General features: G+C 32.1%; 1 protein-coding gene across 2 annotated transcripts; it reads left to right on the forward strand.

Moving 5' to 3' along the window:
* Positions 1–2,894: 2,894 nt before the first annotated feature.
* LTO1 (NAD(P)H dehydrogenase (quinone)s) lies at positions 2,895–7,539 on the forward strand. 2 transcript variants are annotated; one of them, XM_068612542.1, is made up of 6 exons: positions 2,895–3,315; positions 3,416–3,672; positions 3,765–3,877; positions 4,502–4,649; positions 7,063–7,200; positions 7,292–7,539. In XM_068612542.1, the coding sequence occupies exons 1-6, from the start codon at positions 3,000–3,002 to the stop codon at positions 7,364–7,366; spliced, it is 1,047 nt and encodes a 348-aa protein (XP_068468643.1). In that variant the 5' UTR covers positions 2,895–2,999; the 3' UTR covers positions 7,367–7,539. The 2 variants fall into 2 exon arrangements, 1 of the variants encoding a protein (XP_068468643.1); XR_016518540.1 differs by lacking the exon at positions 3,765–3,877 and having other exon boundaries at positions 2,907–3,315.
* The last annotated feature ends 6,612 nt before the right edge of the window (positions 7,540–14,151 follow it).

Genomic DNA, 14,151 nt, shown 5'->3' on the forward strand with positions numbered 1-14,151 from the left:
CGGGACTTTTTCAAGACCACATACTTAAATACTTTTTTTGTGTACTTAGATTCTTTTTCATTTTTAATTCAAAATTATATTGTACACTAGTTTAGTCTATGAAAATGTTTTCATTAATTTATAAAAATATTGTCATTATTAATAAACATAAATTTTGTATTAAAAAACAAATGTTATTTTAAAAAAATTGTATTAGAAATGTATTTTGTAAAATAATCAATTTGATCTTAATTAAAGACTTAAAAAATAAATATTTATAAAATTTATATTTTGAAATAAAGAGAAATATAGAGATGATGGATTTTTATAATTCACACAACTGTATATAAATAAATAGATTGTTTCTTTAAAAAAAAACGACCATTCATGTATTCAAAATTGTATGAAAAAATAATATAAGTACATATGTAGTGTATAGAATTGTTAGTATATAGATATTAGAATCCAAAGTTTCAATATATATTATTTTCACACTGTGCTTTAAAAATATTATTCGTTAAAATATAATGTTAGTTAGATTATTAAGGTGGGTCGGTTAGTTTATTTTTTATGAGAATGGAGCTCCTACACCCGTATATTCAGGTTCTTGAATTTCAGTTTTACTCATTAGAAGTTTATATTTCAATATATATATATATATATATATATATATATATATATATATATATTGAAATATATTATACTGGTGCTTTTTATTAAAAAAATAGCATTATATTTTTATAAACTCTGTCCTGTCTATATATTTATTTTATATTTTTTATTGAACATTTTAAAATACAAATTTTTAAAAAGTAAAACTGAAAATTCAATAGCCTAATGGAGTGTAGCAGCTCCATGTCATCAAAATAAACTAACACCCATCTTAATAACCTAACTCACATTATATTTTAAAAAATAATATTTTCTGAAATTATTCTTCTGGAATTAGTAACTTTTCATGAGTAATATTAAAAGAACAAAAATTAATTTTAACTTATGAAAGTTTCTTTTTTCAAACATGTTCTAAAAAGAGGATTAGCAAATAATAATTACCGTTAATAATAATAATAATAATATATCTATAAATTCTTTAAAACTATTTTCTTTTACACAACTTTTTATTTATTTTATTTTTATGTTGTCATTTCATTTTATTATTTTATTTTAATTATTTTTTTATTTTCTAATGATTAGAGAGTTATCGGAGATTGGATTTAAAGAATTAAATAAAATAATTACTAAGCAGTCTTGTGGATTTAAAAAACAGTTTTTTGAATTTAGATAAAATATATTGGTAGAATAGATGCAAGAGAGCAGTTTTTTAGATTTAAATAAAATAATTTTGTTTTGGGAATGTGTTTTTGCATATTCTCCTCTCCACTTTATCCAAATTTTCCGTTTTACTTTTTTACTATTATAGATTATTTATCATTCTACTTTTTGTCTATTTTTTAGCCTCTCTTCTCCCTGTAGATGTTATGTTTTGTAATTCTTTAAAAAAAAAAACAGGCTTCGATTTCACTTTTGTTCAATGCGGTCCATGTGAACATACTCTTAAAGCCGTATTCTCTCTTTTTGATTCAAAGTTTATTAAATCAGTTTACTCTTAGTATAAAATATAAATATATATTTAAGATAATATTATTTATTCTACTCGTGTTTTTCTCATCGTAAATCACACAAAAATTCTCTATTAAAGAGATAAAGTTAGTAATACAAATTCTAACAATTATTAGACCATATATTTAATTAATTCATTTACTAAATATCCCTCGTGTTAAACGAACTATCATTATAAATAAATATTATTTAAAAAATTACAACCTACCTAAAATAGTATCTCATAACCTTATAATGTTTTTTTGTCATTTATTTTATATTCTCTTTTTTTTCTAGATTTGCTGAGAGATCTCAAACATTTCTTAAAATCCATACATTATTAAAAATATGTAATAGCAACTGAATATTCTTGACTAGATATCCATGTTCACGCCTTAAGTTGTGCCAACATGAAAATTTGCACACAATTTACTATGCCCTTCTTAAAGATAACTTAATTATTATTTTCCATATTTCCCCTATGTGACATCTTGATAATGTAGAGAAGAAATGTACCACTAATCCTAATTAATTTATTTCACATTCAATTTTTGTTTAATTTTTATAAAGTTAACGTGCTATAAACATAAAATATTAACAACAAAGGAGAGATGGAAAATATACGAGAAAAGAAAAATAAAATAGATCTTAAAATTAATTAATTTAATAATTATTTTTAAAATTTTAAATTTTCAAAATAATTATTTATTAGAAATAAATTATTCTATAAAAAAAATTATAATAAGTCCCTTTTTTTCTTCATTTAAAAATTATAAATGATCAATTTTATAATTCTATACCACAAATTATTATAATAAATATTAGTATATGAATAAATTACTAAAAAATTATAATTATTATATAATAAATATTTTTATTATAATAAATCAATTAATATTATAAATTAAAATTTTAAATATATCTAATTAAGATTAATTAAGATTAAATTATTATCATATATAACTAACTACTACTACGTTGATTAGTATAAAATATTCAAAATCACCTTAACTTTTTTTTCTTTTTATATTTTTTGAATTATTATAACGATCTTTCAATTTGCATATTTTTTCCATTTAAGGAATTAGTAGACTAAAAATAGAAACCTATTCACATTATATGAGTAAATCCATTTAAAAAAAATGTATGCATCTTTTAATATGTATTTATATTTATTAAAATAAAATATAAATTTATCGTAATAATATGTGTTAATAATAATATTTTTTTTATTTAATTTTAATATTAAATATAATTATATATAAATGAAAAAAGTAAAAAATATCAATACATATATTTGTAATTTTAATAGTAATAATAATAATAATAATTTTTCTTTGACTCTTGGTCTTGAGATTGTGGATCTGTGAAGGATAGGAATGGTGAGTGAAGAGTAACCGGAGACTGTTAAAGCTTTCTGAATGGCTACTACCTTAGCCTTCGCCGCGCCGTCACTATCTTCCTCTTCTCGCGTTTTTGTTCGTCGCGCTCCGATTCCTTACCACCGTTCTCCCAACCACCTCAGGTTGCCGCCTCTCAAATGCTCCTCTTCCGAGCCGGAAACCGCCATGTCTCCCGCAGACTGGACTCACAAGTTGATTGCCGGGGCTGCTGGTTTTGGATTCCTCGAAACCTCGTACCTCACTTACCTTAAGCTCACCGGCTACGACGCCTTTTGCCCCGTCGGCGGTGGCACCTGCTCCGACGTACTCAACAGTGATTACGCAATTGTTTTCGGTATTGCTTTTTAACGTGAAATGCGCCATAACTAACTGAATTTAACAAATTGATATTGGAATTTGCGTTATGAACAATATGGTTGTTTTGCAATTTTCAGGTATTCCTCTTCCGTTGATTGGGATGGCTGCGTATGGCTTGGTTGCTGCGCTAGGTCTTCAATTGGCTTCGAATAAGTTGCTTTTTGGGATTAACAAATCAACTGCACAAGCAGTGTTGCTTGGAGCGACAGCCTCCATGGCAGCTGCTAGTGCGTATTTTTTGTACATTCTAACCACGAGATTCTCTGATTCGTCTTGCTCCTACTGCTTACTTTCGGCTTTCTTGTCCTTCACCTTATTTTTCGTTACACTGAAGGTCCGTTCTGTTAATCTTTTATCAATGTGTTTATACTTATTTCCCGTGTTGTTGCTTAATTGGTACTTTCTTTTTTGGAATTTAAATAATAGGACCTTGGATTACAAGAGGTGTCTAAAAAACTGGGTCTACAACTTCTTGTTGCTAGCATAGTGATTCTCACGCTGAACACCTCCTATAACAGTTCTAAATCTGGATCCTCAAGGTGAATTTGTCACTTGCTTAGGACCTTTTAGATCACTTTAATTTGTCTATTCCATGTGGTGCAAATGTGCAATTTTACTATAATGTATCAATCGATCACATTGCCATGTCTCAAGCTTGGACAAAAGTAGATGAAAATCTAATCTCTAACTGTCATTTTCTCCTGGCTTTCCTTACTGTCTGCCAACATTTTCTTGTTCTGGGTATACCTTTTTTTCCCATAAAATTTTACTGTCTAGCTTTTAGGTCGTGGTCAATATTTCCTTACCTGGTGTTTCTTTTTATTGGATGTTTCAATTTTAACTGTCCTTCGTTTTTATCTGCCCAAAACCCACATATTAGAGTTTCAGCATAGATAGATATCAAAATGGAAATTGAGCCCCTGTCTATGACATTTTAATTTATATAATGTTATAACAACATGATGCGCACGGTAAGAAAAGGGTGATTTTTTTACTTACAGGATTTTGGTGTGTATGTTAGGTTTATTCTTTCAAATAAGCTACGCCTGGTTATATGTTTGTTTTTGCCTATTCCCATTGGAAATGAAACCAAAGTGAAAGCTTGTGCTTGCAATGTACAATCTGAAATGCTCAAAATTTCTGTTATCTACTAATTTTGACAGCCTGGCTGAAATTGAACTGCCATATTATGCAACTGAGATTACAACTCCGTCAAGCCCTTTCGCACTATCTCTTGCAAGGCACTTGCACTCCGTAGGAGCTAAAATGTATGGTGCTTTCTGGTGTTCACATTGTCAGGAACAAAAAGAGGTATATGGTCACTTATAATTCCTTTCAAAGTTTTTATACACTAAATGAAACCTAAATCATCAAAATCTGTGTTATGCATTTCTCTACCTTAAAAAGTTTAATTTGTCGTGAATTTAGTGAGAAGTGCATATCTCGTGTAAGTTCAGAATAAGTTTTTAGAATTCAACTTGAGAAATTGACAGCTAACTCCCATAATTACTCAGTAGAATAATTAGTGTTAGTTACTTAGTTGGTTAGTATGTTGCTTATTTGGTGAGTCAAGTGGCTCATTATGCATATAAATAGGAAGAGGGGTTTGAGAGGGGAGTCATTCTTTGTGTAGTAAATTGTAAATGAATTGGGAGTGACTTGGACCTCTTGAAAAGTGCAGGAGTGTTCATTTCATTGTCTTTTCGATATTCTTAATTCTGAAACGACACTGGGGTCAGGAGAAATTGGGGCTCTTAAAATTTATTTCTGGTGTGCTTTTTCTAAACCAGTTTCTATGATTGGGAATTAGGTTTTTTGATAAAATTTATCTAAACGGGTTTCTTCAAAGCTCTGATATTAAAGTTGTGGGAGGAGTTGTTAGGATAAGTCTGAGGCATTGATTTGATTATTGATGAAAGGAAAAACTATCAGTCACTTATCAAAGCAGGAAGGAGAAGTTCTCAAATGATGGTCTTCTTTGAAGGAGAACAATCAAAATGCAATCTGGTGGACTTTTCATAAGACAGTGCTCAAGAAATTCCAACTAGAAACTTCACCTTGTCTTCCAGACTCAGAAGCTGAGGAGCAAGAAAGCAATTCTGGAGATGAAGTTCAAGGAGAAAGCCAATAAGTGGTGGAGTGGGGGCAAAAGCTGATTAAGAATGGCTGCACAAGATGAAGAATTAGAGAGAATAGAACTAGTGGCTCAAGGGCAAGAAATGAATACATAAAAGGTACTAAAACTGGGAGAAACCCAATAAAATCTTCAACTACCCAACAACGATCCGGATAAAGAATCAGAATAGAAGCAAAAATGAAGTTCTTTAAATCAAGAATTACAGGGAAAGAGATTATTCTGTTATTTGAGTTTCAAAGAGGAGGCAATATTTTAGGGAAACCCTATGTTTGGGTAGTACCATCAACCTACTACAGAAGCACAATAAGGTGGAGGATCATGATAATTCTCAGTTACAACCACGTGTAGTAGTTCAGTTTGTGACACAGCCAAGGTTATCAAATTTTAGGGTTAACTCGTAAACCCTTACGAGTTTAAGAGTCTACTTTAGGCTCACAAGTTGATTAGTGAGTAAACCGTTTGTAAGTAAACTCGCAGTAGACTCAGTCAAAATCGGTGAACTCGGTGCAAACTCGCGAGTTCGAGGCTGAGTCACCGAGTCTAGAAAAAAAAAGTCCAAAACGGTTCACATAGTTGCGTTCACGTTCTCATCTTCATCACTGTCGTCGTCTTCCTCGCCTCGCTTCGCCGCACGCCGCGTCACACTCCTCCCAGGTTTCACGTTTCTCTTTTCTTAGGTTTAGTAAATTAGGTTAGGACAGATTGGGGTTAGGGTTAAGATTTTTAAATTGGGTTGGAGCTTTTTAGCTGATTGGATTTAAGGTTATTTTTAGGTTGAGTTTGAGAATTTTTGGGCAGATTAAGAATTTTTTGGCAGATTGGGGATTTTTGGGCTGATCATGAATTTTTTATTTATTAAATTTTTTTTATGAAGTAGACTCGAGTCTACGAGTCAGGTTGACAGGCCTTCCATAAGTCGGGTTGACAGGTCTCCCACAAGTCTGAGTAGACTTTCGAGTCTAATAACCTTGGACACAGCCATGGCTCCTTCTTATCATATCTACATACAGAGGCTCGGATACTCTGTTTCACGGCAAAATAATACCAGAGATAACACTGCACTATAGGAGCATTAAGGCATGCACATGTATGTTTGACCCAAGAGGACTGCAAGGTGAAACGGGATTAGTCTTCATAGTTCAATCACGTATTAGCTTGTAACTTCTGGAATGACATTACTTCCATCATGCAATCCATTCTAGCCTTTGGCACCTGCATCTTGGCCATACTGAATGGAAGAAAAATAATCATGATGTGTGCTTTGCATTTCTCTACCTTGAAAAGATGGAATTGTTGTCATTGTAGTGGGAAGTGAATTACTTGTAAAAGGCCTTGAAGATCTTGACCCTTGTTTTAGGATTAGTTGTCAATGTATTCATAAATATCATGGCTTATTCTTCATGAACAATTTTCCTATTTTTGCTAGTGTTACTAGACTCCTCTGCTTTGGATCTATCCCCGTATTCTAACACAACTTTTTAGCTATGCTTGATGATGTCCAGAACTTACAGTTCATAAACCTTGCTTGCTGCAGTTTATTTCCTAAATTGTGGAAGCATAACTATTCACTTTAACTTGCTGATACAGATGTTTGGGCGTGAGGCCGCCAAGGAATTGGATTACGTGGAATGCTTTCCCGAAGGATACCGTACAGGAACTAAAATGATCAAGGCATGCATAAACGCCAAACTTGAAGGTTTCCCTACGTGGATTATTAAGGGCCAGGTAAAAAGACAATAAGCTGTGATTATAGCTATGCATTCCTATTTATTCTACCCCAATTTTAAGTATATATGGCTTGCCATTTCTCCTGCAGGTTCTAAGTGGTGAGCAAGAATTATCGGAGCTGGCTCAAGTGTCTGATTATAACCAATCTGTTCAACCTAGTTAAGGCTTGGACTAAAAGTAACAAAGATAGCATTGTAGAATTCTTAGTTGCACATTGTACAGCTTATACATGAGTAGTTTGTCCTTTTTAGGCATATGTGACGTTACAAATTCCTTCTCATTGCACTATAATACTGCCACTTTATAAATTATAAATTATTAGATGTCTTTTAATTACTATATGTCCATTATGATATCAATGTATATTTTTTTTACATTTATTTTAATTATTATATGTCCATTATGATATCCATATAAAGAATAGAATCCATATTTGTACTTTTATACTTCGGTCACATGGCAACATTGTTGTAGTTCAAATCATTAATTTTTTTATCAAATAATTGTCAAAATTTAACAAAAAATAAGTTAAAATATTAAAAGTTTAAGTCATTGACATTTGACCAATAAATATACTAATAATGAGAAATATTAAAAGAATTAAAGTCAATAAAAAAAATGGTTGATTCTCCCTGCACCAAATCAATTTAAATTTATATCCAACACATTGACGTAAAATGTTCGTTTTACCCTTGCTTTGTTTGGATTGGGAAGCGAAAAGTTGAGTGTGGAGGAGTGGAAATGTGAGAATATGAGAAAAAAGTGTGAAGAAAGTTGATGATGTTTGAATTGGGATATGTTAGAATGGTTGTGTAAGGAAAGTTTATCGAAATACGTGAATGATGTGATGATTATAAAAGTATTTTAAATTATTTTTAATGGTGTAAATTGTAAGATTACAAATTTACCCTTGTATATAAAAAATAAATAAATAATTATTAATGTCGTTCATATTTTAGCTAATTAAAATAATTTAAAATTTTAATTATAAATAAAAGAAAAAGTAATGTAAAATTCAAAGAAATAAATAATTAAATATAATTTTATTTTTTCCATTTTATTAATTTAAATTAATTTTGCTACTTAAGTTAATTTATTTAGATAATTTTAATATTATTTATGATTCTTTAAAGTATGTTATATATACACAAAATTATTATTATTAAGAATTTTTATTATTATCATTAACAAAATTAATATATTTTAAAAAGTAAATTTTTATTTAAAACATAGCATGAATATTAAGTAGTTGTCAAAATATATAATATAAAGTCATTACATTTGATCCGGAAAGAGATAAACACATATTAATTTGTTTGTAATTTTGAAATTATGAAAAAAATGAAGAACATAATAATGTTAATTAGAAAAAGAAAACACATCCCCACTAATAATATTTTAATCCTTCTTGTGGAGACCTTCAAATGGTTTTCTCGATGACATATCTTATTCCGTTGTATGACAATAATTGCATATTTTCATCGGCAACATCTTCAATAAACCATTTGAAAAAATTACAGTCTCCTACAATCATGCCACTTCTAATCTATTTTGAAGAAAAGAATAAAATTGAACAATAAATAAGTTTAAAATAGCATTCTTAAGTTTGTATCAAACCGAATTGAATAAATTTTACCTTTTAGTTGAGACAACCCCAAAATCGTTTTCCAATATTTTTTGTTGTTGTTGTTATTCTCAAAACAACAAATTGTCCACAATCACAAATAGGAGCAACGAAGGCACTTGTGTTCCCAGTAGCATGGGTAAAAGTACCACGTTTTTACACACTACAACCAGTACAACTAGACGACCATGTGTTGTGATATGCAAACATTGAAGGTCAGTTAACCAATATTGTTGAAGTTGCGCGTATTAGGTAATGGAACCCAAATTTGATTTATGCATAATAGATATAAAATGTTAAAAAAGTTACATTCAAAATAATATCATTATGTAAATAAGTACCATGAAAAGTACCATAAAACTTTAATATTAAATAACAATTTGTCAATGTTCAACGTAAAAAATAACAATAACAATAACAATAAGAATTCATTAATGTTCAACACGAAAATTAGAAATAAAAATAACAATGACAATAACATAATGATAAGACAATTAATGACCTTGATGACGTCGAATGTCATTCAGAGTATCCTCAATTCGGTCTATCCTTTGATCAACCTTGTCAATGCGGGTATTCATGTTTTATATCCCGAACAAAATTTGGGGTAACAATTCAATTTGACTGGGGATTGCCGGCTCAGGTTGATGACCTTCAACATCTTGGTGTGGCAATTGATCCTCTTCATCATCTTTTTCGTCATCCTACCAAGTTGCCATACACCATTGACATGAAATATATTTAATTTTGTCATACTTCTTTTCCCAAAGTAACGATTCCAGCATAGCATTATTGCTTGCTTATTTGACAAGTCGAAGCCATAGACTTGCAAGATTCGTGTTATCAAAATTGCATACGGAAGAGGCATGTTGTTATTCCGACATTTGATCATGTGTTGCATGATGTAATGAGGCCAATTAATCATTATATTATTTTTGATGCACCACAACATGAAAATATCTTCATTCAATAGTTGTGCGAAGTTGCTCCCTGAAGGGCACCAGATGTGCACCCATGTGTAATGTAATAGTTGGTCATTCATTTTCAGACTACTAGCATTTCTGACATTTTGACTTTGAACATCTTCACGAATCATGGACGGTAATGCTAGTGCTCGATCAAAATTGACTTTCTCAGGGATCGTCCCAGAGGTTAACTTAACACCGTCATACCTGAGATTGGCAATGTTCGTCCAATCCAATTGATTAATGTTTATTCGCTTTCCGCAAATCTCAATGGCAAGGTGGCCAAGAGGTGTGATCTTCATATTTTTATAAAATACTCTAACCAAGTCCTCATAATACAGAAGTTTCATTCCAAGGAAAGGTTGTAAACCTTGGAAATTTAGAAGTTTTTGGAATTCAAACCCTGGAGCAGCAAAAATGTGAGTATGCATAACTTTTGGTGATAAGACTACTCTTTCGTGAAACAATTTTTCAAACATCATCATTTGACGTTTTGTACTAAAGTATCTTGAATAACAAGAACTTCTTCAATTCCCATTGCTGGGGGAGGAGGAACGACATGAGCTTTTGTTGGAGCTTTACCCTTACGGGTTCTGTGGCGTTTGTGGGATGATGATGCCATGTATAATGCAATTACTACAATATATAAAATGAATGAAATGTTCATGACATCAAATACGAAACTCAATTTTAAGTAAACGAAAGTTATTATAATATCATGAACAGAATAGTAGAAGTTACCAAACACAATAGTACAACTTCATAAACAAAATATTACATTACCTTAGAAAAGACAAACAAAATATTACATTACCCTAGAAAAGACAATACTAGAAGTCCTCAACTAGAATACTAAAAGTTCTGATCATAATTATCCAATAACAAACATACACGGACAAATTACACAACAAGTCAAATGAAATAGAAGGACAACATGTAATTGAAAGACATGAAGATAACGCGAACACAGAAATATGAAATCAATGCCTAGTCATAAATGCAAACAAATTTGTCATGTGACGGTCATATGACATCCCAAATAGTTGCTTAACTCTTCCTGGATGCTCACATAAAAACCCGTAGCACTGATCCATGACCTGTTCATCCTGGATGTTAAGCTCCAGCAGCATTGCCTAAATATCAGACTCAGAGAATTGGTACGATGATGGATATCCACTAGGAGAGGATTTTATTAATGAAGGAAGAGGATTTTCACCTACACATTTGAAGTTCTTCCTTCTAGTCTTCTCACAAATTAAAAGAAGTCAAAGAGAAGATCAAGCCTAAAGATAAAGAAGTCTACAAACTCTCAAATAATAGGCTTCATATTAAATATCTCTCTTTATAGTTTCTTTTAAATTGTAAATAATATAGAATAATGTTTAGAAAGGTGCTTAGAGGGAAACATGAGACACCTCTTTTGTAAAAGCATCTTTAGGCTTTAGTTTAGCAAATTCTAGAAGCTTGGGGAGTGAGCTTAGTAAGGGGGGTGTGATCTTAGGAGTTTTTTGGGTAGCTTAGGGAATAAGCTATGTAAATGACCAGCCCTTACTCCTATAAAAGGAGGGCTTAGGTCCTTCACAATTCAGATTGGAATTTTATAGTAGAGAGACTATACTCAATTTGGGAGAGAATTTGTGAGTTTTGAGTCTTCCTTTTCTTTGCCTTATCTTGTGAGCTATGGTGAGCTTCAAGTGGTGGCACTCCATCACTTATCTTGGTTCAAGGTTCCAAGTGGCGTGAATGGCTTCTTCCAATTCTCAAAATCCAAATCCAGCAAGCATCTTATTCTATAAGTGTTCTTCTTCCCTTTTCTTCAATTTTCCATTCGGTAGTTTTGATTCCTAGAGTTTACTTCTTTTTCTACCGTTTATTTTGTGTTTCCAGCATTGTGTTCTTAATTCTGTTTTGGTTCAGTAGCTATCATTTAAATTCTGTCCAGTTTTAATTCTTGTTCTTCTTTCCTTTTGTTTTGATTCAATTTGACAATACATGGACTTCAATATGAGTCTTGGTTGGTGCTTAGTTTTGGTGAGTTCTTGAATTTAGAACATTGATCCAATTCTAAAGTAGAGTGCCTTTTAAATCCAGCTCAAGTTGTTCCTAAGAATGTCAAGAATCATGTGTTCTTGTAGTTACATTCACATCATACGATGCATGGCAACGACGATGGAGTACGTGCTCAACATATAAGTCATTTTTTCGTCTAATTTCCGCAGGTATATCTTGTGCTGCGGTTGCTTGTGCACGAGCAATGTCAACCAACTGAGAGGCATTCTGAATTCCATCCTTCATTGACGAAACACATTGTGTTGAAGATTTGTATTCAACAAAGCAAAATGTTCATAAATTTTGTCGATGGTGGATGTGCTTGCAGAGCCCGCAGAAGGCATAGAAGGAGTGTTTGAGGGAGTGTCAGAAGGAGTGTCACTTGATTGAATATGAGGAGCAAATGACCGTGGGACGTAGTCATCTGCCTCTTCAAAGTTGGGTTGCTCAGGTATATAATCATATTATTGTCGTCAAGGTTGACACTGAAATTACTTATGTCAGGAGGTGAATTGATGTCACGGGCTGTCCTGACCCGAGTTCTAGTGGCTCTGTCATTAGATCCCAAATCCTCCATTAGGTTATAATGATGAATGGGATTCACACGCCATTTCGCCGCAGATGGTTTGGCCTACATACATGTCACATATTAGTACATTATGCCCAATGTGCAGTCAAATGTATTTGTTGTAAAATATACTTATCATCGTACCTTAATCAAGTCATTCCAAACTTCGTCCTCTGCTTCAAAACGTTTGGTGGTCTGGTTCCATGCAAAACCACTCATTGCACCAAACAAATCATGTACTTCCCTCCACCTGTCCTTCAGGCCTTTTTGATGATTTTTGGCATGGTTTTTCTTAATAGAGGATAATCCAACCTTGTGTAGAGCCATAAAAATGTTAGTATATCCCTGAGTTGTCCAACTACCGTTAATTTTGCAATCTCGACGTACCTCTTCAATCATTGCATTTAGCAGAATTAGGTTCATCTCTGTCGTCCACTTAGTGAACTCTCGATAACCACCTTATGAATCTGGAGCAACATTCTTCTCATGATCCATCTAATTTACTTAAATAAAGTTAGGATGGAAAACATTGGAACAAAAGAGAAAATATATTATTTCATCAAATTAATTGTTTACATAATCTTGTCACATTTCATTTGCTATAGTGTCCCTAATATGACACCTTAGCCTATATCATGCTCACGAGCATGGTAGGGGTTGGTTGTACATCTTCTTCTAACAATTCAAGATCTACTTCTTCAATCAGAGACTCATCATTGTCGACCCCGCGAAGAAATTTATGCAGAATACAACAAGCTAAAACAATTTTTGTCATAGTATCGACTTTATAATGTGGCTCAGTCCCACTGACTATAATTGGAAATTGTTTTTTCAGCACCCTAAATGTTCTTTCAATTACATTTCTAAGTGATGAATGTCGAAGATTAAACATCTCTTTAACATTTTGTGGCCCTCTTCAAGAATATTCTTTCAAAAGCTATCTAACCCCGCGATAAGGTGTTATTATATTTGGTTTCAACATAAAACCTGCATTACCAAGATAGTATTTTCGTGCAAAGATTGTGAAAAGTTGCATTAGTAGTATATACGACTATAACCTATTTATTGTTCTGCACACCTAATCCCCTAAAACTAACCTTCTGGAATAACCAAAGGATCGTCTCGTACCAAATCATCTTTCAATATCCTTGAATCGGAGGCAGTTCCTTCCCAACCGGCTAGGACATGTGAACTTCATGTCAAAGTCACAACCTACAAATATGTTTTGGGTTGACCAATCTTTTCTCCCCCAAAAACGAGGTGCATCAACACGTGCAACCTTAACACGTACATGAGTCCCATCTATGGCCCCTAAACAATCCTAATGTAAACCAAATTTCATAACTTTAATTAAACAAAAAATAAATAAAACATTATACATAATTTAAAGTAATGTTATCATAAACAAACCTTAAAGTAGGGGTAAAATCGAATGTTGTTAAGGATGTGTCGTTCTACAACCGTTCCATTTGGTTTAATTAAGAATTCTCCCTCCAACCTTAAAATTGCACTTAAAACATTATGAAAGTGACGGGAAATTGTTTCTCCATACCGATGGAAAAAGAATGACACACTTCGATTATTCACATTAGGCCCAATAATGTGCAGAACAAGTACAGTTGCCCGTATTCTTTGACATAATTGAAGGAAAGCTTCTGGTCTCATGCGAATAATATCATGACATTGTTTAGTGTGAACCAAGTACTCCATCAATTCTTGTCTATGACACTCTTTTTGTGGTT

The sequence above is a fragment of the Phaseolus vulgaris genome, chromosome 2, assembly GCF_051622355.1.
Source record: "Phaseolus vulgaris cultivar YP4 chromosome 2, ASM5162235v1, whole genome shotgun sequence".
Taxonomy (NCBI): domain Eukaryota; kingdom Viridiplantae; phylum Streptophyta; class Magnoliopsida; order Fabales; family Fabaceae; genus Phaseolus; species Phaseolus vulgaris.

Coding starts and splice junctions, on each gene's coding strand:
- LTO1 (XM_068612542.1), top strand. CDS start 3,000: ATGGCTACTACCTTAGCCTTCGCCGCGCCGTCACTATCTTCCTCTTCT. Junction 3,878..4,501: donor TCTAAATCTGGATCCTCAAG/GTGAATTTGTCA, acceptor TAATTTTGACAG/CCTGGCTGAAATTGAACTGC. Junction 4,650..7,062: donor ATTGTCAGGAACAAAAAGAG/GTATATGGTCAC, acceptor TTGCTGATACAG/ATGTTTGGGCGTGAGGCCGC.